General features: G+C 33.0%; 1 protein-coding gene across 8 annotated transcripts in view; it reads right to left on the bottom strand.

Annotated features, from left to right (window-relative positions):
- Window positions 1–141: 141 nt before the first annotated feature.
- The window catches only part of ECT2 (epithelial cell transforming 2), a 71888-nt gene continuing 46808 nt past the window's right edge, over window positions 142–25221 (bottom strand). For 4 of the 8 annotated variants that reach the window (XM_015131611.3, XM_028843859.2, XM_015131612.3 and 1 more), the window contains 8 exons: window positions 19780–19858; window positions 19494–19613; window positions 16610–16748; window positions 14574–14728; window positions 6018–6125; window positions 4893–5039; window positions 2815–3081; window positions 142–1463 (listed from right to left, as the gene is read on the bottom strand). In XM_015131611.3, coding sequence (XP_014987097.3) covers window positions 2860–3081; window positions 4893–5039; window positions 6018–6125; window positions 14574–14728; window positions 16610–16748; window positions 19494–19613; window positions 19780–19858 — 970 coding nt within the window. In that variant the 3' untranslated portion in view covers window positions 142–1463; window positions 2815–2859. The remainder of the gene's footprint in view (window positions 1464–2814; window positions 3082–4892; window positions 5040–6017; window positions 6126–14573; window positions 14729–16609; window positions 16749–19493; window positions 19614–19779; window positions 19859–25221) is intronic. The other 4 variants (XM_015131613.3, XM_028843860.2, XM_015131615.3 and 1 more) reach the window with 1 other exon arrangement.

Raw genomic sequence — 25221 nt, 5'->3', positions numbered from 1 at the left:
TCTTAAAACAAAATACTCAAAAATATTAATGGAGGAATAAATAAATAAGCAAGCAAATACACAAAAGAACATATGTTGATGCAAGCATTCATATTTGCCTATGAAAATTTCCCTGAAGAAACTAAGACATGAGACATAAAATACACTTGGGTTTTAGGTATTTATTTACAAAGTTCTTACTAATACAATTGCTTTTAAAATATAGCAAAGAGTCATTTACTATTCTCAGAAGTGGCACATACATGGCATAGAAAATCTATAGTCAGTTAACTATTAAAACAGATACTTGAAAATTAAGCGGCAAACATTTGTAGTACTCCCTAAAGAAATAGGAAATAAAAATGCATTTATTCATATGAACTTGATTATTCTGAATTACTGACTATAAAAAAGGCTATTGTGAAAGATATCACACTTTGAAATAGCAAATGAATTTTCAATTTTACATTTAATTATAAGACCATAATAAAAAGTTGAAGACACACATATCTATGTATTTCACAGAAGATTAGTAAAACTGATGGCAACTTCAGAATTATTTCATAAAGGGTACAAACAGTCTTTACCACAATTTTCCCATGGTCTTATCCTTCAAAATAAAATTCCACACACTACCAAACTAAATCAAGATTTGCTAGTGGCTAAAATCACCATAAATATATAGTACTCTCTCTGAAACAGCTACAAACATCTTGTTTTTGGAAAATATACAATGTTTCTCAATCTTTCTGTCCTTATCTCAATTTGCAAAAATATTTTGAAACAATCTCCTTTAAATGTTATTCTTGTTAATAAGGGCAAATCTTTTAAAATCCACATGCTAGATCTTGAAAACACTTGAGAAGAAAATAAACTGCAAAAGGAGTGGTTAAATACTTCAAACTGCACATGTGAAACAGACCCACTATCTAATCAAATTCTATGCAAGTTTTTATCCAGTATTATGATGTCATTTAATCTCTGAATAAATTGAGCTGCACAAATATCTATTTCCATAAATTCATTCACAGATACTATACAAATAGATTCACAGCAGTATTTGGCACCCACCCATAAAATGTATTTACTCTATCAGGGTTGCAAAGCTACTAATATCAGCTGATAGCAACTTAAATTATTGGCCTTTGAATGACAGATTCAAACAAAAAGATAAATTACATCAAAATAACTATCATTTTTTTACATGAATTAACTTGAAAATGTAACAGGTAAACCTTACTCTTTCAAGAAGAAAAATCAAATAGCATACTTTAGTGTTACTTATCTTCCTTCCAGCTTTCACCAAGTGCTAATTACAAGTACCATTTAAGTCAGTTTCTTATTTGAGTATGAGGTGTTTATACATTTCTATAATTTAAGATTTTGGTAATGCTTCATATCAAATGAGTTGTAGATCTACTTAACGTATGACTTCTCCTTTCAAAGAAGGAAGGAAGGCTGACAAGGGAGGGAGAAGGGATACCCTGTAAAGACAAAACAAATTATTTCATATTTTAAATCTTCCTTTAAAAAAAATTGTAAAATACGGTTTGGTATCATGCCTATTATTTTTACATTTTAAAAATTACTATAACAATTAAGTACAAGACATCTGACAATTCTAAACTCTTTAAAGTTAGGGGAATGGAAAAGGGAGAAAAAAGAAAACTATTATAGCATTCTAAAAACAAAGCCAAATAGCTAGACTAGTTAACTAGATATTAACTCAACTGAACAGATACTGGCCTATTGCCAGTAGTGATACCTAACTTTGTTTTATGAAATATTAATGATTCAGTGTTTCAGGTTATAAAAGAAAAAATTATAAATTGGCAAACAAGGTTTCTTCTTAGTTCATAAAGCAGAATTAAGAGGAATGAAATCATTTCATGGGAAATAATTTTCTAAAATTAAGTCATACACTCTCAAAGAGTGTTTGTAATATATGTACAACTCAGATGTACATATGTGAGTGTGAGAGTGTATATGTATATATATAATTTTGTTCCACTGTAATCCCAGCTACTCAGGAGGCTGATGTGGGAGGACTGCTTAAGGCCAAGAGTTTGAGACCAGACTGGACAACTTAGCAAGACCCCCATCTCTCAAAAATATTTTTAAACAATTTTTAAAATTTTGTTCTATATAAAAATTGAGTGAAACAGCAATCCTTCTGAATAACAGTGATTATTAAATTGTTAAGTTTTATATCCCTGACAAGTCTTAAAAATTTTAAAATAAAACAACTCTAACAAATAACATGCGAAGACTCAAGAATAACTGTAAATGAAAATAAATTTTAAGGCTACTGTTTTATTTTAACATATATAAATGGCTAACTGTAAGAGCTAGTAAGGTAGTTGGCTGTAAGTTCTCATAAACAAGGTTGTAAAATGAAGCATTTAAAAAGCTGGGCTGATGAAGTATAACCATTCAAGTATCAACAAAATGATGATATAAATGTATAATATAAAAGTTGACACTTTCCTCACGTGGAACTTTTATGATTTGGTATATTAAAAGCATAATTTTCTGTAAATGCTATAAATCTAACATTAAGAATCAGATTTGGAATATAAATCCACTACTCATGACAATCATTACTATTCTTTAAAATGATAATTTTCCTAAATAAAATTTCTAATGGAACTTATTTTTCCTGGACTTAATAAACTCTATTAAACCTAAATTGTTATTAATTCAAAGCAGTCATAACATTGTGAATTCCAAAGTTCCCACCCACCCAATAAGTGATTCCTTGGAGAAAAAATATGTTCCTTTTTTTTTTTTTCTTTTTTTCTGCAGATACAAATTTTAAATAGCTAATAAGCTCACATTAAACTTCATGAAGCTTGTTTCCATTAGTGGTTGGCAAATCTCCTAATTCTTCACAAGTGTCAAAGATGAGTTGGAAATAACTTTTTTGAAATTTGAAAAATCAGTGTTTCCTTCTAGTATCTCTGAAAAACTAGCTCGGAAAGCAGAATGACGTACAGATCGAAACCAGGAGTACTGAGAGCGCCCACCAGTAGAGTTTAGGCGCTGAACATAAACATGCTTAGTAAATCCAATTACATTGCTTGTGGAAACAGAATGCGTAATCTGTTAGAACAGAAACAAGCAATTGAGAAGATGACATTAATGTCTTGAAGGTATTTTAGCTGCTTGTTACGTATATTGTCTATTAAAAGTGACATAACCATAAATAACAAATTAATTTTCTAAAATTTTCTATAAAATGCATTTACTTTCATTTGAAAGATGAAAATGTTTACAATAGTTGCTACAGGTGGCTTTGAGAAAGCTATAATCTAATTTTCACAAATTAATGCTTATCTGCATTTGTCAATTTTAATCGACCAAACTACTTTGCATATATTCATTTTATCAACTAAATACAGCTTCTCTCCCATTGGTTAAGGTTAATGTTGATTAAAAACCTGTATAAATACACTAATAGATTTAGCCATAACTCTTTGATGTGTTAACTAAAGACTTTAACCAACGTTAAAATATATATTACTAAGTATTATTTATGTGCCTTACCTGCAAAAATTTTACATAATAAAAAGAAATCACTTATAAAACACAAGAGCCCTCACAATGTGCCAGGTACTGTTCTAAGCACTTTACATATAATAACTCACTTGATCCTTATAACTACTTATGACTTACTTTACAGACAATGAAATTGAAACAGACCTTTAATAACTTGCCAAAACACATATAACTGGTAAATAGCAGAGCAAGGATTTGAACACTAGGGTTCCAGAATCCAGGCTCTTAACCACCACCCAAACTGCCTCTCAGTATATAACATCATATACATATGTGTGATTATATAATATATACATATATTATTTAGTCCTACAATGAAATTATGGAATAAGTAAGCACTATTAACATCTTTTCTCTCATCTGTAAAAATGCAGATGAGAGAATAAGAAACCTGGTACAGGACACACAGCTAAGAAGTGACAGTCACTTGCTTTTCTTAACTTCAGTAGGTTAATAATTGTATTAAGTACAGATATTTCACTCAAATACTTAGTAATAGTATTAAATAATAATTTAATAATTCTGAAACTTGGAAATTTGGATTGTTCAGGAAAAATTTTAAATATACATATATATATATAAAATATACATGAATTTAGAGCCCATAACATCCTCTGAAATTCAGTTTCAGAGATTATATTCTACTCATCACAAAAATAGTAAAAGGAATAAAACTCGGTCTCTGCTATCTTATTGGAACCGATCTATATAAACAGAATCATAGCTATTTACATTAGTAAAGTGACAGGCCAGATTGAAACGTGTTTCTTTTCTTAGAGATTTTAGAATACATTTCAATACCAATAAAATTTCCTATCAAATAAACTACACATTAAGTATGTCTCTAGTTCATTCGTAGTAGGGTTTTCTCATTTGCCTTTACCCAATAAAGAGGTTAGAAGTTTGGATGTACATATTTTAAAAATGACGTACGACTATGTTACGATGCCAAGGTTTAAAGCACTAGGGGAGAGACCTCCTCCCTCCCAGCATCATGCTTTCTGTGCTGATTCTTCAGTGCTAGTGTACAGAGCTGTGCTGTCCTTCCAGGAGCCACTAGCCACATGTGGCTATGAAACCCCTGAAACATAGCCAGTCTGAAATGCAGTCAGCTTTGTAAGTGTAAGGTGCATCCCACATTTTTAATACTTAGTACATAAGAAAGAATGAAAATATCTCACTGGTAATTCTTACATTGATTCGCATTCAAATGATAATATTTTGGCATATTGGGTTAAAATACATCATTAAAATTTTTTAAGCATGGAAAAAATATTTCCAATTTTTAAAAGTTAACAAATCCCATACCAGCTTCATAAATAAGTCATTCACCCCATTAAATCAAAATAACTTACTGCTAATGATGATGTGCTAGAAAGACGACTCATTACATGCTTATCATTGCTGGAAGGACTTCTTCCTTCCACTGAGCCGTGGGATGTCATAAAAGCCCTTCGAAGAGCTCTTTTTGGAGTTTTGGAGAAAGAGAATGCTCTTGTAACCTAGAGTTTAAGAGTTACAATTACTTAAACCAAGACAAATTTAATACAGTTGATAAGAATACTGAAACATAAAAAAGACAAATATATGGCAAAAGTTTTTCTACTGTAGTATGTGGCAAGATTAGAATCTCTTTGCCACAAAGCAGTGAGGAAATTTGTATACTATTTCAACTTTCATTTAGAGAGCAGTGAAGTCCAATGGAAGGAGGAGAAAAGAAATCTAGCCTGGGAGAGAAGAAACCTAAGTTCTTGTCTGATTCAACCAGTCTAGTTGTGAGATTTCTAATCCAAAAATCACCTGAACCTCCATTTCTTTATTGAAAGAGTGAAGGAATTCACTTGAATAATAATCTAACATGTTTTTCTTTTATACATCATACATGTTAAATGATAGGAGATACAAAAATTACTAAAATACAAAGCCTCCCCATAAAGGGAAAGAAAACAAAACTTGTAAATCTAGCAGTAGAGATTATGGCTGTATATCTCTCTTAGAACACTAAAATTCTAGTTCTACTTTTAAAAAGCCTATTATCAACATACTTATGTAATCCTCAACAACTCTGATAAGGTAAGTAAGTTATCTTCATCACGAGAAGACTAAAATATACTTCTAGAGTCAGGAATAGATTCCAGGTCCCCTGACTGTCGTCTGCCCTTTGCTGAAAATAACTGTGGCAATATATTTAAGATGAGGGCACACATATTTAAATCTAAAACACCAACAGTACATTTCTACTGCAGGATAGTTCACAGAAGCATCATTATTACAAAATGGGAGGGATAACAAGTTATAGTTACTGTGGCAAAGAAGTCACTGAAGTAAAACTATTGTTTCTGTGGGTCATTTCCTAGAATCGAAGAACAGCTTTGTTCTATAAACTATCTTTATACTGGTGTTCGCAGTAATATTATTTGAATATAGTCTGGAAAATACATATTAGAGATATGCTAAATAATAATTTCACTAAAACGCACCTTTTTTGAAGTCTTTTTTATTGCTCTTGATGCTCTACTCAAAGTACTGTCCATATCTTTTGTATTTACTTCAAAGGATTCTGGATCAGCAGTATAAATAAGATTCTCCTATTGAAAAATAATACTTTTTGTTATCTTGAAAACACACAACTGTTTCTAAAAATCAAACTTTTAAGCATAGTTATGTATGGAGTATTTGTAAATGAAGCTACTCAAGATTGTTCATGTGCTTGATATAACTTCTACCCCGAAATGTACTAATTTAAGGATAGTGAAAAATAAGCATTCAGTAAATGAGTAATTCCCTGTAAGGGTCATGGATACCAAAGCAATTGGAAATAGACCTCAAAATAAAATCTAACAACTCTTAAACAAGTTAGAAATTTAGCAGACTTAAACTTAATGCTTAAGTATAAAGTCAGCTACAAAACCAAGACCACAAACACTGTTCTTGACATAAACTCAAATTAAGATTTAGACTTTCTCCTACTTTACCCTTTCGTCCTCAATCAGCATTTGTAAGGATTCTAAATCAGAGGTTCTAAACCTGTGACCAAGAGCCTGTAGGGTGACAATGAACAGAAACTGGGCACAAAATTTTGTGTGTACATGTGCAAAGGGCATCTTTCTGAAGAGGGGGTTCACAGCTTGTATCACATTCCTAAAGGAATCAAAGACGCCATATAACCACCAGTCTACTTTGTACTTCTATGAGGTCAGCCGCTGCTGATACGCTGGGGAGGACGGGATGGGGTGAGAGCTGGAGTGAGGTTGGTCAATAGGCACAAAGTTACAGTTAGAAAGGAGAAGTAAGTTCTGGTGTTCTATTGCACAATGGTGACTATAGTTAACAATACAGTATTGTATTGTATATTTCAAAATAACCAACAGCGGATTTTGAAGGTTCACACCATAAAGAAATGAGTATATTAGGTGATGGATACGCTAAATACCCTGATTTGATCTACACACAATGTATACATGTATCAAAACATCACATTATACCCTATAAATATGTACAATTATGTGTCAATTAAAAATAAATTTTTAAAAAGACCTCATATAGGCCAAGAACCACTGAACCACTTAAACAGGACAATTAATCTCTAAGTAATTAAAAATATTACTTGCAGCTGGGCGCGGTGGCTCAAGCCTGTAATCCCAGCACTTTGGGAGGCTGAGACGGGCGGATCACGAGGTCAGGAGATCGAGACCATCCTGGCTAACACGGTGAAACCCCGTCTCTACTAAAAAATACAAAAAACTAGCCGGGCGAGGTGGCAGGCGCCTGTGGTCCCAGCTACTCCGGAGGCTGAGGCAGGAGAATGGCGTAAACCCGGGAGGCGGAGCTTGCAGTGAGCTGAGATCCGGCCACTGCACTCCAGCCTGGGCGACAGAGCCAGACTCAGTCTCAAAAAAAAAAAAAAAAAAAAAAATTACTTGCTCAAATTATGGCTGAATTTTCAGAAGAAAGCAAGTTAGACAAAATGATTTTGCATAGTCCTATAACCAATTTGCACTTTAAATTTATAAATCCAGACTATGAATAGGCAAATTGCCTTGTTACCCTGTCACTATAAAGACTATTTTCCAGCACTATCATTCTGTGGTGACAGAGAAAAAACAACCTTGTGAAAGTTGTTTTTTCTGAAAATTTTTTCCATTTGCAAAATGTAGAACATATCTAGAATACCTAACCCATAGTAATCATAAGTCTAAAACAAAATAATGCATAGAAGTACTTTGAATGAAATGTTAAGCCTCTTTACCAAGTGTTAAATATTATACTCTACAATTATAATGCTTGATTCAGCTCTCCACCACTGATACATAGACAGTTTTTGTTATTCTAAAGCTTCTCTAATTTTGTCATTTGAACAACCACATGCTCTCTGCCTGCTACAGAACCTCTCTTTCCACTTGATCGATTTGCTATGCTTATCTTGTACAAATCAGGTAATAGTACTTGTAAATGTCAATATCTTTTCAATTTAATGTTACTTTTTGAGTTAAGAAAAATTTAGAAAACATGAATTACCCATAACTCTCTTAATCAATTACCATCTACACTTTGGTATATTTCTTAGAGATATTTTTCTACATGTATAAAATGTTTCTTCATAACAAAACTGGAATATTATTCAGTTTTGTACCTTACATTTTTCAATTAGCTGTAATTTTTTTGTCTCAAAGGATTTACTCTTAATGAAGACCTGACAAATCTCCTCTGATTATACCACAATCAATTTAATCATTCCACTATTTTTGAGCATTTAGAGTGCAGTAATGGGGAATTACTGTGTAATGGGTCCACAGTTCCAGTTTAGGAAGATGAAAAAGCTCATAAAACAGATGGTGGTGATATGCACAACAGTATGAATATACTTAATGCCAATAAACTATACACTTAAAAATGGTTAAAACTGGTAAATTTTATGTTATGTATATTCTACCACAATAAAAAAAGAAATACATGAAACTATATGTCTTTGTATATGAAAATATTAAACCACATGTTGGTAATTTTCTAAACCAGAACACTAGAGGTAGAAAAGCAGAATATGAAAAGTTCCTGATGGAAAAAGGGTATACTTCTTCAACCTATACTCTCACTGTCAGAACAGGAAAGAATCTATCTTGCCTCACTAGCTCTCAATGGTCTCCTTCAGTTTTTTTTTTACAATTTGGTTTGTGAAAACAATTGATATAATGCTATCTGTATCCGTATTGCCTTAAGTTTAAAGCAATTAGCTGCGTATATATTTTTTCATGTTTTACAGATATTTTATATCAAATTTTATTGGAAAAGAGGCCTTCATTTCCTACACTTTCTAACTGGTTACTGCCAGCATAAAGGAAAACTCTTGATACATATGTATTTATATTTTATTTGGCTGCTTTACTAAGCTCTGTTACAAATTCTAATAGTTTTCAGTTGGTTCTTGACAATTATCTAGGTAATCGTTTGTAAAACAACTGAATATTTGATACTTTACGTCAATCTGTAAGAAACAAAGCACTGAGGAATGTGACTTAAGCTCTGCCACACATATCTGAAAGGTTTTACACTACTAGGATTTCCTATATCTCATGGTAGAGGGATGACATTTGCTATACTACTGTATATATGGGTAAGCTCAATTGTATCCTTACTTTTATGAATTTAATTCTGCTTTGACTGCATTCCATTTTTATTTCAATTTTTATCTCATTCAATCAACAGATATATACTGAAAACCTACTATTTGATAGAAATTTTTATGTCCATAAGATACAGAGGCAAATTCAGAAAAAGAATATTTTGACATTTAAATATATTTTCCTTAAAGAAATAAGTGATATGGTAATAACCCTGATTCGGTCATTATACGATGTACACATGCAACAAAACATAACACTGTACCCCAATATATGTACAATTATGTCATTATAAATAAAATCAATTAAAAATCAAAATAAGCATAGTCTTCTGTTAATGTTTTATTTTTAAACTATAAAGTAACTTATCAATGCTTCTTTCAATTGGTAAACTTAATGACTTTTTTAACTGAAAGCTGAAAGGTCTAGTAAAATTAGCTAGAAAATAATTTAAAACAGTGATAATTTATTAACTGACTGGTTACAAAATAACACACATACCAAAGAGTCACCTATTCACAAAACAGCTTAGAAAGAGGTAAAATATCCATTTATGACTGCATTCTAAAGAGAAAATTACTTAGGAATCAATCTAATAAATACATTTTTGGCTAGGCATGGTGGCTCACACACCTGTAATCCCAGCACTTTGATAGGCCCCCAGGTGGGCAGATCACTTGAAGCCAGGAATTCAAGACCAGCCTGGCTGGCCAACATGGTGAAATGCTGTCTCCACTAAAAATACAAAAATTAGCCAGGCACGGTTGTGCACATCTGCAATCCCAGCTACTCAAGAGGCTGAGGCATGAGAATCACTTGAACCCGGAGGCAGAGGTTGCGGTGAGCCAAGATTGCACCACTGCACTCCAGCTTTGGTAACGGAGACTCTATCTTTAAAAAAAAAAAAAAAAAAAAAGAAAGAAAGAAATACATTTTTGAAGAATGTACATATGTCTCTGCTTATATTTCTGGAAAGTATCAAAAGTCATACCCCTGGAAAGACAGATTAGCCAGACAGGGGTATGAGACATATTCTACTGCAGTATACTATTGTATATTTGACTTTTTTTCTTATATGCAAATATTATCTTTCAATTTAATAGATGGTAAAAATCATAGCATGACTATTAAACTAAACATTGGTAACTTACTCTTTGAATACTTAGATGCAAAATGTATCCATTTTCATATGTAATGCAACTAAACTCCAAGTGTGTTTAATTTTGCTGAAATGCTCTTTATAATGAAGTTCCCTGAAATTTAAATCCTTAGCAAATGCTAATAAAGGAGCTTCTCATTTTTTTCCATTGTTATCTTAACTATGACTAAGTATTAATAACCACTGATGAACTAAAAATGAAACCAGTGGCTTCATATTTTCTCTCAATGAACTAACAAACTGCTTCCGACTTAGGGGAGGGGAAGATTGATACAAGATTTTTTACCTTTCTAGAAGATTCTGAGTTCAGAATGACTGAAAGGGTGAACACATTGCTAGTTCACTAGTGGCTTAGAATATAATATATTATTTTTGCTAAGATATAAATACGAAGTACTTCCTTTAGTGCTTTCTGCACAGAGGAAGGTAGATAGGGTAAATCACAGGCAAAAGTACAAAGTCGGGGAAACCTATCTTCAGTAGTCCTAGGTTTATTTGTTATTCATTCTTTCTCAATAATTATCATTCTGTCTTTAAAAACAAAAAAACGAAGAGAAAAAACTTTGTGCTTTTTAGTCTATTTCTAATTCTAAAATATAATACGTACTAGGACAAGGACGAAAAATTAAATAAAATAAAAGTGAAATTGATAGATTAGCCAAAACTCATTTTTATTTTTATTTACTTTTAAGCTCTGCTGGACTTGAGAACACACATTTTTAATAAATACTTACTATAATTCCAAAAACATTTTATGACTTATTCAAAGTATGTCAAGCATTAAAGAAGCTTTGGAAGAGCAGGAGTTTTTCAATCAACTCCAAATTCACATGTACCTGAAGACAGACTTGCTGAGTTCAATATTAAAAAGTAGTAGTCAGTCTCTCCCACTGAGATATATAATATTAATTTCAGGAGAAAGTGAGCCTCAGCTACAGATTTTGAAATCCTATTCTCGGGTGTTAATTCACAGGAAATTTTCTAGCATTTGACACCTTAAGCCAATTAACCTGTCTACTTGTGAGTTATCAGATACATCTCCCCTTTGCCTAAGCTCTCCTCTTACCCTCGTCTTCAAACCCCCAGATCCTACCTACTATCACATGTCCCCTTCCTTTAGCCTGTGCCTCAGTGTTTTCCTCAAACTCTGTAATCATGCCTATAGCTTAGAGCTTCTGATTTGGCCAAATTAAAGTGGTACCAATAACAGACACTTACACTAATAACTTACTAGGTATGCCTAATAAATGGAAGAATAATTATAGCTTTAAATACAAATCATATTAACTTCATTATAAATATTATTGGCATACAAGCACAAACTTTTAATATATGTCCACTCGTCGATCTATTTCTCATGCAGTTAGAAACTCTACTTACAAGTTTAAAAACTCAGAATGAAGACTGCAACTCTTAAGTAGCCAATGGTGATTTATTTGACCAAGATGTAGGATAAGTTTTGCAAATTTCAAATAAATATAAAGTTAGCAGCAAAAGTACTAAATTGTAGCACATGGCCTTTAATTATCAAGTTACTTTTAAACTAACCAAACTTCGGGAAAGGGTATCATTGCTTAAATTTATTTATTAATAAAAGTATACTTCTGACATTAGAGGTTAGAAATTGTAATGGCCTCCACAAAGCTACCAGCTTATCTTAGGCAATATATGAATGTTAGAGTACGGACCATGCAATTAAAGGTTACATATTGGCAAGAGACCAAAAATACATATATAAGGATTCTGAGACATAAGATCTTCAATAGATTTAAACTTTAATCTTTAGATTCTGAAATGACAAAATATGGGACATGATGTCCATGGGGAGAAAAACTATTAAGATGGTTTGACCAAGAATCAGTCAGTCATGCTCTTGGCCTTAGATTCAAACTTAATGGTATCAGACTAAGTTTTCTTTCAGCCTGATAAATTTAACTCTTACATCATTAATGAGTGAATATGACAAATGAAATAGTATAGAATAAAATAATTGTGCTTATTTTACTCTTTTAATTAAGAAAGCTCAAGCTACTTAGGGTACCAAAAATATATATATACAGGGTACCAAAAACAAAAACTACTAATTCAAAGAATCAGAGACTTTTTTATCTTTTTACATCTTGTATGTGTGTGTGTGTGTGTGTATTTACATCTTGTGTGTATACGTATATATATGTACACGTATAGGTATAACGTGGTTTATAAACTAAGTATTCATTGATGAAAACCTCCTTCCAAAGTGTTTAGAACAATTATCAGAATTTTTGTTTGTGTGTGTGTGTTTTTTTAGATTTCTATGGACCAAGAATATGTTCTTATAAATAAAAAATTGTTATATATATAAATAAATATATATTTAAATAATATATATAAAATTATAAATATATATTATATATAATATAAACAAAAAAATATATGTATACACACATATATCTGTATACACACACACATATCTTCACATGGAAAATTCTCAGGGTTTATAAAAATTTACTATATGTAGAATTTTAAACGCAGGAAAGGGCTCAACTGAAGTCACCGAGTATCTGAATTTACACATGTATTTCTTAAGAACAAAATTTCAATAGACTGAAAGAATTTTGTGGTGTAAGCATAAGTCAGAACATAGTTAAACGTCTGCTGCCATCTTGTGGTTAATTTTACTTATGAATTTCTTCCATGTTATTTATATTTCAGTTCTAGTATTATTAGCTATCATGTGGCTAGTAATTCAATAGATATAAGAAAAAATTTCTGTTATCGTTACATTTCAGTATTAGGGTTATAAGTTTGGAAATGACTCCATAAGCTATCTAGTCTGACATTCTGATAAGAGCAGGAGTAATTCCTGCAATAAGGAATTACTACAGGTAAAGAAAACCATTTTATATACGGATACCTAGAAAAAATGGATGGATACCTACAAAATAAATCTTATAATGAGCAGTTTTGAAAGATTTATAACAAAAGTGGTCTCCATCATTTTTCTAGCTAGCATTCTATTGTATGTGCTAGCATTGTATTTCCCCCTCTGAATCTTTTGTGCAACAATTTTTTATTTATAAGAACATATTCTTGGTCCATAGAAATCTAAAAAAACACACATACACAAACAAAAGTCTGATAATTGTTCTAAACACTTTGGAAGGAGGTTTTCATCAATGAATACTTTATAAACCACATTATACCTAAATGTCTTCCAAGGTTTCACACTTAACTGTGATTACATGTTTCATTCCCACAGAAACACCCAATGCAATCTCAGTTACAGTACTATTGTACTGAAAAGGGTCATCTATTATATCAGCACATTCTCTTCAATCTACGTCATTTGTGCAAAGAGCAAGAGGTCTATAGCTGTCTATCACATGTCTCTCTCACATATAGAGAAGAAGCAGCCAAATTACCTTTTAGGGACCTAGATTTCATCCAGGGATACCTGATTTCAGGCAAGTCATTTAACTTCAATATTTTGATTCTCTCATCTATTTTCAATCTGTATAGTATAATGACAATTATATACTTATGATAGCATTTGATTTTAAGAGGTTCACGTGAGAAAAATAGATTGGGAACATGCTATTAGTTATCTATTGCTTTCAATAAGCTTTTTTTTTTTTTTTTGGCCAGACGCGGTGGCTCACGCCTGTAATCCCAGCACTTTGGGAGGCCAAGGTGGGCAGACTGCCTGAGCTCAGGAGTTCAAGACCAGCCTGGGCAACACAGTGAAACCCCATCTCTACTAATATACAAAAAATTAGCAGGGTGTGGAGGCGTGCACCTGTAGTCCCAGCTACTCAGAAGGCTAAGGCAGGAGAATCACTTGAATCCAGGAGGCAGAGGGTGCAGTGAGCTGAGATCATGCCACTACACACTCCAGCCTAGGCAACAGAGTGAGACTCTGTCTCCAAAAAACAAACAAACAAAAATCAAAATGCTCTCTAATTTTTAGCCATGTCTAAGAGTACCAATGAAAAATCACAGGGTACATTACAAGAAGTCCCAAAATCTTCACTGAATCAGAGCCACGGGAACTATGAGACTATGAAGGCCTACCTTATGTAAGCCAAAAACTCAAACAATGTTTTCTGTACCTACACTATATAAAATATTTCCTAAAACAACTTATTAAATCAGTTTTTTTAATATACACAAAACTAAAACTCTCCATTCATAATAAGTCATTAAAAATGTACATGTTTAGTCTGAGTGCATTGTCATAAAATTGAAACTTTCATTATAATACTGTTTTAAGAACTTACAGCATCTGCTTTACAAATGGTGTTGGCTACATGTCGACACAGCATCTTTAGCCAGTTTTCTTTTGGAAGTTCATCTGATGTCATCTGGAAACTGAGTAGCACATTTGCCTGCTCTGTTGGTGGCCTCACAAGCAAGGCAAAAGCATTATGGCAATCTAGGGTTCCAGAATAACCATAAACATTAAGTGTCACTCCTTGGAAAATGACAAATGTATGCAAGTTTAGTTCCCTCAGAGCAATGAAATTCCAATGAAATGAACTATCTCTTCTCCACTTTCCTCATCTTCTCTATTTTTAATAAGACAACATCACCATATTAAGTTGAAGTACTAAAAAGACAATATAGTACACCACGTAAGGAACTAATGATGATAAGTTAATGACATTAAACAGTATTTTCCACATCATTTAATATTTTCTATAAAAATATTAAAAGTGTTACAAAAGGTGCACGACCAAGATGCTAAAATACAACCTATTTTAAACAAAGTCTGCCATAATTAAAATCCAAAAATGAAGATTTTTAAAACAAATATAGAGTCAGCCTTCCATATCTGTGGGTCTGCATCTGTGGATTCAATCAACTGCTGACCGAAAATAGTAGAAAAAATAGTACAAAATAAATTTTATCTGTATTAAACATGTACAGACTTTTTATTCTTGTCATCATTCCCTAAAGAATATACTATAACAACTGTTTACTCAGCATTTACATTGTGTAGGTACTATAAGTAACCTAGAAATGACTTATAGTACATGGGAAGACGTGTATAGGTTACATGCAAACACTATGCAATTTTACATCCAGGACTTGAGCATCCCAGATTTTGGTAACCAACGTAGGTCCAGTAACCATCCCCATGGATACCAAGGGACAACTATACTATGTAATCTTTAATAAATCCAGAATTTGTCAACTAAGTGAAAAGAGCAGTAAGTTGCTAAGTTTTCTTTAAGAATCATTTCTTGGCTGGGCGCAGTGGTTCATGCCTGTAATCCCAGCACTTTGCGAGGCCGAAGTGGGCGGATCACTTGAGATCAGGAGTTTGAGATCAGCCTAGCCAACATGGTGAAACCCTGTCTCTACTAAAATTACAAAAAAATTAGCCAGGCATAATGACACACGCCTGTAATCCCAGCTACTCAGGAGGCTGAGGCAGGAGAATCCTGGCGGGGGCTGCAGTGAACCAAGTTCACGCCACTGCACTCCAGCTTGGGTGACAGAGTAAGACTTCATCTCAAAAAACAAACAAAAAAACCCCACAAAAAAACAAAGAAAGAATTATTTCTTATAAAGGAAAAAAAAAAAGAATAATTTCTTACGAACTGAAACCTTTCATTATTAGAGGAATCAGTAACGGAAAGAGCTAAACATTGTAAAAACATATGCCTAACATCCAAAATATGGCCATGCACATACACCACTGGGTGTCAATTAAATAGATGACACTGTTGTAGGTAGTTATACATTTTCAGTAATTTCAGGCCTTCACAGAACCTGCTCTGTAACACTACCAAAGTTTAGAGTAAAACATTCCTTAATACACATATGACTCCCTATCAAGTCTACCAGTTACTCTGGGTTTATTTATTGCACTCACATCTATTCCTGATCCATACCTTAAACCTAGCCCTAAAAATGCAGCTGTTGGCAACAGTGAAAGTGTTAAGATACGGGGTACAGGTAATAGATTGGTTATTCTGTATTCTGAAGGAAACGAAAAAATAAATTTTGGTGTGGGAATAGGCTAGGCTAGGGTGTTATTTTAATACATAGCCATTTAAAAGCTCTTTGACCTTTAACAGATGAGGGTATCCTATAGGTTGAGATAGTACTTTCATTTGAGAAAATAAAAAGTCAGTTCTGTTCCTAGAGATGGAGTTGGGATAGAGGCGCAAGAACAATTACTTTAGCAGTCTGATCAACTATATTGAAAGATAATTTACCAATTAAAAGAAGCCAAAATGGAGTAAATCAAACCTACAATGAATATAAACTATTTTTATATAACCAAGAATGTATCCGACCAGCATACCTTCTGTTTCTCTTATGTCCAATACCTTCTTAATCTGAGAAAGGGGCATTAGGTGAATATGCTTAAGAGAAGCTGGGGGTCGGGTTTGGCCATGAGGACTCCTAAAAGTGCCAATAACCTTGTGCCGTTTTCTTGCTATCTGATTATAGAAAATAAAAAAGTATCAGTCAATAAAATGAAGAAAAATAAGGACCAAATACTTAAAAAATAAAATAGCACTAATCACATAAATCTATTATAACTCATTTAGTGATTATTCATTACAAAGTTGTTATAAGCAGAGTTACTATATAACAAAAGTCAGACATGTAATTGTATAGCAGAAATGCTCATGTTTATATAAGACGAGTTCAAACGTCAGGAAAACAGGCCAAGGGATATTTTGCAAAAGGTCCCAGAGGTATGAAAAAACTAGAAGCATGATGAGAAGAGATAGAATCAAGGAATGACAGAATCTTAAATAAAAGTCCTAGAATTCAGGAGAAGAGGAAGAGCTGGCTAAGCAAAACAATTAAGTGATTTTAAGTTTAATTTTTAAAAAGTAAAAACAGTAAGTGTTCATTTGATGACAAATGCCAGTACATCAGAGTTAAAAAAAAAAAAAACCCTTAAAATACAGAAAAAACATTTAAAAGTTAAATATATCCTTAAATCCAAAATTAGTTGCAGTATAACATAATCTGTCATTAAGAAAAAACAGATTTTATCCATTTTGAATGTTTCTAACACTTATTAAATATGATGATGGTTACAGGTTTTTATCAGGTTAACAATGTACCATCATTTCCATTCCCAATTCACTAAGAGTTTTATTTTTCCTAAACAAACAAGCTAAAGAACAACAGTTTATTTAAGATTATGTTTTTATTTTATTTTTATTTATTATGAACTCTGAAGTCCAAATTTAATGTTATAAATAAAGCAGTTTTTGTTGAAGTGATTCTAAGACAGGGAGGCTACAAGAGATAGAACAAAAAAAGCAACAGATTCAAGAAGGTAGGGAAAATAAGAAGCCAGGGACTTGGGAGCTACAGAAGATGACCAATACCAGAAAGTAAAGTGAATGGCAAGTTAATGAACCAATTACAGAAGACTTCAAGGAATTTGGAGGGGATATAAGATCAAAAATTTAAAGTAAGTCATAGCTCTCAGGAATAAGGGATGAAAACCAGAATGGAGCAGCAAAGAAATAAAGATAACCTAACCTATTAGATGAATAGAGCAAGCTGACTTAGGAACTCCAATATGAAAAACCTATAAAAGCTTTAATAGAAGCAAACAATGTATAGAGAAACTATATACAGTAAAACCCCATGATGATGCAAATCCAGATAAAATATAATTGAAAATTGACTCCGCCGAGCATCTGTTCTCAATCAGGGCAGGCTAAAGTCCTTTTTATGAGGGAAACAGGTAGTTGAGAATTATCTGCCTCATGATTTTTTTGACTTTCTCACTTCAGGAGATAGTCAATTGTGTATAGTAGTTTGACTGTCTTTACTTTTGTGCTTTTTATAACATAATTGACCAAAAAAAAGTATTTTTCATTTAGTCTCATAACGACAAAACTCTGCATTTAACGTAAGTGAATTTTTGGTGAGATTTTATTGTACCTGTAACTGTTCTGCACATGAACTGTTCTTTAAGATTCCCTTGTATTTTATAGTATAAATAATAATGTATGTGATATATAAGAAGGCAACACTTTGATAGAAGTAGAAAAGGACAAAAGGAAAGCATGTAAGACTTTAAAGAAAAGGGAGGCAGGTGCAATAACTCATGCCTGTAATCCCAACGGTAATCTCAACACTTTGGGAGGCTGAGGTGGGTAAATTGTTTGAGTCCGGGATTTCGAGACCAGCCTAGGCAACATGGCAAAAGTCTCTACTAAAAATAATTAGACTGGTGTGGTGGTGGTGTCTATAGTCCCAGCTACTTGGGATGTTGGGATAAGAAAATCACCAGAGCCCAGGAAGTCAAGGCTGCAGTGAGCTGTGATCTTGCCACTGCACTCCAAGCTGGGCAATGACAGTAAGACCCTGTCTAAAAAAAAAAAAAGAGAGGGAAAAAAAAAAAAAAAAAGAAAGAAAGAAAAGAAAGGAGAGGAGAGAAAAGAAAAAGGAAACTCTTTAATCATTTTGATGAAGGTAACAGAAAGTTTCCAGTGATAGAAAAGTCAAGAGTCTTCTTATTAATGTCTGTTTAATCAAAATGAACATTTTTCTCTTCTGAGATGAAGGGAAACCACACTTCTTTTTATCCCTCACTACTGTTGTTTAAAAATACGTATTAGAGGGATGAACACGTTAAAACACACACGTAATTCAATTTGCTTGCAGGGGTAATACAAAAAGAAAATCTAACTTGAATAAGTAAGAATTTTAGAATTAGATTCATTATACCCCATCTGACCCCTCATTCACTCTAAAACCTGCTGATTTAAGAAGAATCGAGGAATCATAAAGAATTCATAATAGTAAATTATCAAGTTATCTCCCTCTTCAACAAAATACAATCGCATCATTATTGAAAAAAAATTAGTTAAATTTCAAAAAACTCAGAATTATTTTATAAATCTTGAATAAGTAAACATAGAAACAAGAAGTTATCAGATTTCTTGACCTAAGCATTTATTTGCATGGAAATAAATTTTTATTTTAACTTAGATTTGAAGTAATGAAAGTTTATACTTAATATTAGACCTTCTTCTAAAGGCATTCTATTAACAGTATTAAATCATCAATTGTCCTCAATTTTTTAAAAAATGATTATTTGAGTTTACTTTAAAATTCTACATTATACTTCAATTAAAGCTTGGTTTTAAATATTCAGGGAAGTTACAAAAATCGGCAGTGTTATTATACTATATGAAGTACATCTTTACCTCTAGGCAATCATTGAAGAGGAAAAGAGTCACTTGTTCTCCTCTGTCACAGGGGTGCTCACCTAGAGAAATTGTTTCAACCCGTTGTATTAAGCTTCGGTGAGAAGATAAAAGATTAGCCTGTATAGGTTGAAAATATTAACAAAAGAGATCACTTGGTATCAAGTAATTTTTAAGAAGTTGTAATTTAAAAGAAAGTAGTGCCAAGATATTATTTATATTGAAACCACAGAAACCTCATTAACAAGAAGGAAAAAATAAAGTAATTATTGCTAAGAATACTTACTGGACATCCATCTACTTCATAAACAACATCAAAAATTTGCTTTTGAGCTTCTGTTTTTCTCTTATCCTCATTAATATGCCTGAAAAAGTGATTTTTAAAACTTTTAAAATAGAACATGAAAACTGCAACAAACACAACTTATGTCACAAGTTGTGTTTGATGTGAATGTCTTAATTTTGACAAGTGAATCAGTTAAAATATTCCTTAAAAGTATCCTATTACATTAAAAAAGTTTCCATGCCTACGGAGCCCAGGATGAGGAAAACAAACAAACAACTTCCAGCCAGGTGCGGTGGCTTGCGCCCATAATCCCAGCCCTTTGGGAGGCCAAGAGGAGTGGATCACTGAGGTCAGGAGTTCGAGACCAGCCTGACCAACATGGTGAAACTCTGTCTCTACTAAAAATATAAAAATTAGCTGGGTATGGTGGCAGGCACCTGTAATCCCAGCTACTCGGCGGCTGAGGCAGGACAATCACTTGAACCCAGGAGGCGGAGGTTGCAGTGAGTCAAGACCGCACCATTCCACTCCAGCCTAGGCAATAAGAGTGAAACTCTATCTCAAGAAAAACAAAAAACAAAAAACTTCCATAGACTCCTTCAGAAAAGTATGTTTTACTATTATTCCTTTCTATATTCTTTACTATACAGCCTATGCACTTTATAAAACACATTAAACCTGTAAAAAATTAAGACTAATAAAATTTTGAAGTTCTCAATATAAGTTCAAATAAGGTTTTATGGAAGTCTTCCCATCATAGGCTAATCATTTCACTGAAATAAAAACTAAGGCTACTGCTCCAGACAAGATAGAATAACTGGGGACGAACTTACTTTTCTGCCTGAAACAACTAAAAAAATCAGTCAAAATATAAAGAAACAAGGGTTCTCAAGACACTTAACATCCATTTCTGTGAAACAGAAACAAGACAAGCCCTACAACTGTCCTGGCTTATAGCCTAGAGAAAGCAAAGAAAGCACAGATAGTGCCTAGCTATATCCCTAAGAGAAAGAAACAAATGTGGGAGTCCAGTGTGATCAGATGCCTAGTTTGAAGGGCAAATTACTGGAAAACTGCTGCACAGAGGGAACTCCCTCTGTTTTCGGAAGGCTTCCTTGTGTACACAGTTCTCAACATGATCACTGCATGTGTGTAAGAAAACTATCCGAGGTTAGGGAAGACATGTTAAAAAATTAGAGGTAACAGTGCTCAGTGCTCATATGGCATGGAACGGTGACATCAATCAGAGTGGAAAACTTCAAGATTAATGTGACCTCAGGGTAGAGTACTAAGAAAGGTCTTTCCTCAATAGTGGGGAAAATTAACCCCAGACTAAATACTGTTCTGATTCTGCCTAACAAAGTTTAAGGGCAAGACATGAAAATATCAAACTGTTTGCAAGCTACTTAACTACATGCCGGGAGAAACTAAAAAACATTTTTAAGAATACAAAAATATCTAGCGCTCAGAAAAGTAAAACTGATAATGTCTAGAATCCAATAAAATAATACCAGGTATGCAAAGAAACAGGAAAATAAGACTAATGAGAAAAAAAAAAAAAAAAAAAAAATACCTGAAACAGAGATGAGTGAATTAGTAAAGTTATTATACTCATGTCATAAATTCAAAAAACTGCAAGGAGGATTGAACATTTTAAGCAAAAACATGAAAGATATTTTTAAAAGATCTTATTTATTGACCAAATAAAAGTATCATTTTTCATTAGCCTCGTAACAACAAAATTCTGCATTTAACACAAGTGAATTTTTGGTGAGATTTGATTGTATCTGTAACTGTTCTGCACATGAACTGTTCTTCAAGATTTTCTTGCAATTCATATGTACATGATATATAAGGCGGAAACACTTTGGCAGAAGTAGGAAAGTACAAAAGGAAAGCATATAAGACTTAAAAGAAAAAGGAAGCAGTGGTCATTTCTGATGACCCAAATCAGTCATATAGAGATAGAAGCTACAATGTTTTAGATGAAAAATACACTGGATGAGAGTAACAGCAAATTAAACGCTACAAAAGAAAAGCTTAGTAAAACTGAAGATAGCAATAATGTCAAAGTCAAAAATAAAATATACATTTCTAATTTTACTTTTCATCAGCGAAGCAAGAATTATACTTCAGGGCATACATACTGACCAGGTGGTCTTCAAATAATCAAGTCTGTTCTAATAATAAAGAGAAGGTTGGGAGTTTTATTAGAAAGAGAAATGTGATTATGTATTGTTTTTAAAGAAAGTTCACTGACACTAGTAAAGTTTTGGGGAACTGGCAAGCTGAGTGGTGAATGATAGTAGTGAGTAAAACTAGTTACAGAGTCATGGCAGGTTGCTTCAGCAACTATTAGGTAAAGCCGATTGTAGGATTATAGCAGGCCATTTTAAGCCGCTGGGCTTGTGGAAAATTTAACTATTAGAACAGCTGCCATGTGCCCTGAGTGTTTTTCCCCTCTGGCCCTCAACTCTGATTTAGTTGGGTATAACAAGAATGATCCAATTTTGTATAATCAACGCTCACATTTCCCCCTTTGATCAAGATCGTTCTCTGAAAGCAAAGCTAATCAATCATCTTGAAGTTAGGCTTAATTGTCCCTCAGGGCCTGGACAAACCTGTCCTGGTTGTCTCCATCCCACATTGTGGGGAAGATATAGAGGGTCTATGTCAGGGAGCTGGGCCACATTTGAGTATCAAAAAGGACAGAAGGGAAAATTTTCTCAGGGCAGGTTTGCCTGAAGTCCAGCACTGAGCTCCATCTTGTTAGTTCCATAAGTATTAGCAGCCATCTCAAAGTGTTAAGCTAACATTAACCTGTTGGGAGAGCTGGCTTTACAAAGATTAGACAAGTAATAAAAACAAGGCTTAAAAATCATAACAAACAATAATATAATAAATTCAGTTTGTACAATCATTCTGAAACAGAACAAGAGCCTGATGACAACTAACTAAACAAATCAAAAGACTGTTGTGGGTACTGGATGAGACGAATTGTTGTCATTGAGTAGTATTTTAGAACTGGGTTGAACTAAAGCAAAGAATGCCAACTCTACAGAAGGGACCACCAGTACATTTTGAACAAAAAGTTGTGTTATAGATATTGCTAAAGTTACTAGTGGAATAAAAGGATTTCTTAGGGCAGGTTTTGTCAAGTTACTTACAGCAGTTACTGATTGTGAAATTTAATTACAGTATTATTTTGTCAAGCCAAAAAGACAGGCATCAAGAGGGGTAGGAGTGTCATCATATGGAGTCTTGACCCATTGTCTTGGGAAAGGCTGTCTACAGCATTAAAAAAATGTCAACTTCCTGTCCTGGTTTGCAGTTTGAATGTCTCTGATTAAAGCATAAGATATTTTGGTGAACATTTTATGTGGCCCATACAACAGGCACAAGACTTGTTTCTTAAAATTTATCTAGTTTCCATTGACAGGGCTTTAGAAACAGTACAGTTCCCATTTTTAGCAATTTTATGGAAGACAGTTGGATTGGAGAAACCCGGAAGAATTTAGGATCTAGTCTATAGGTAGATAACAAGAATTCAAAAACAACCAACAGAGCGACACTCTAAAAGGTATATTATAGCTTTTTATTAGAAATATAACTTTTTTTCTATACTGATCACATATAAATCTCAGATTTTTAAAACCTCTTGAGGCTAGGAAACCAAACCAAGGCATATTTTATATTTTACTTACAGTCTTAAGGTTCCTGGGTCTGCCAAGAAGTGACAGTTTTTAATTTACTCACTGTAAGGCTAGGAACCTTTGAAGGCAGGCATTTTATGCATATTGTCAAATATGACATTTCAGTCAAAGCCTTGGTAATATAACCTATGTTTTCAATTGTTTTCTGGTATAAAGAGAGCAGATTTCTATTAGACTTAGGTAAATAACTATATTGCTAAAAGAATGCTCAAAAAATTTTCAAATTGTGGAGGAATCAAACAGAAAAAAAAGTTCTATCTATATTTACAAAAGCATCCTTTATCAAACTGTTGTAAATTACAGATAGCTTGAGAGAGAAGATTTTCTTAAGTCTGGAAAACAAAACATTTGCATAAAGAACCAAAGTCATTAAAACATTATCTTCATCAGTTATTCAATCTTATGTAATTCATTTTTGTTCTGCTTGATCTCGTTTCATGAATCCAACAATTTTTTAAATTAGAGTCTTGGAAATTTTTATCAAGTCCATTGATCTTAAAGTTATCAGAAACTTGACTTAAGGGCACTTGTTAGATAGAATCATTTTCATGATTATCAGTGCTTTTAGAGAAGAATTCAAAACCGTAACTAGATGATGAAAACTTAGAATAGCCATAGTCTAAGAAGCTGATGAAAGTTTGCAACTGACAACAAAATGCAGTTATCTCTATTAAACATGGCATTAAGATAACCAAAATTATAATAACAGACTTCTATAATTTATATAATTTGTGAAACATATCAACAAATACCCACAAATGCAACTAAAAGAAGATCTAGTATCACTTATCGTTTGTCAATGTCTTTTACACAGTTTATCAAATAAGCCTAATAATTTAATCTCTCTCAAGATGAGAAAAATCTTTTGAGGCTTTCCAGGGGTTCCACCTCATAAATCTCAGTTAAGTTTAAGTAAAAAAGACTAAAACTAGAATTTGATTTTGGGGAAGTTTGTCAAAGATGTTGAAAGTCTCAAGACATTTGATCAAAACAGGATCACAGGTCACTTGTGAAATAATAGTCATTTATGTAACCAGAGTGATAATCAAAAGGCTTTAAAAGGAATACAGAGCTACATGGATTAAAAAACAAAAAAAAAACCTTAACCTTTTAAAATCTCAGTTGTTTCTTTTGTATATTACACATATGGGTTTTATTTTAAGTAATCAAAAACCTAATAAAGGCAACACAGGACATTTTCTTGATAAAACATAAAATCTGTTTCTTAGGCCAGTTATCAAAAAGGCAAAGAAAAACTTTCTGCAGTATGATTGTTCCTTCTTGGGGGAAGCTCATTTAGATAACCTGGAAGTTGAGCCAGATGAAAAGAGCACTTGAATTTAATTAGACAAAGGAACAATGTTACACAATAACTGTTAACAATTCAGACACATCACGAAAAGCCACAAGTAAAGGATCAAGGCCTTCAAGATGAACATTTTAGTGTCAAGATATAACAGCAGAGTTACAAACACAGAAAACAGTTATCAAAGCTTATAGAAAAAAGCTGAAGCAAAGAGTTATCAACCTATGCCTTCTCAAAAGGTGAAAAAGCAAAAGGTAGCAATGTATGACCTGAAAATCATGTGCTATGAGACATAGCAGAAGCTGAACCTCCAGCCGGGCATGGTGGCTCATGTTTGTAATCCCAGCACTTTGGGAGACCTAGGTGGGTGGATTGCTTGAACCCTGGAGTTTGAGACCTGCTTAGGCAAAATGGCAAAAGCAC

Source organism: Macaca mulatta, chromosome 2, assembly GCF_049350105.2.
Source record: "Macaca mulatta isolate MMU2019108-1 chromosome 2, T2T-MMU8v2.0, whole genome shotgun sequence".
NCBI lineage: Eukaryota > Metazoa > Chordata > Mammalia > Primates > Cercopithecidae > Macaca > Macaca mulatta.
The sequence above is the reverse complement of the archived record's forward strand: the minus strand, read 5'-3'. Positions and strand labels throughout refer to the sequence as shown.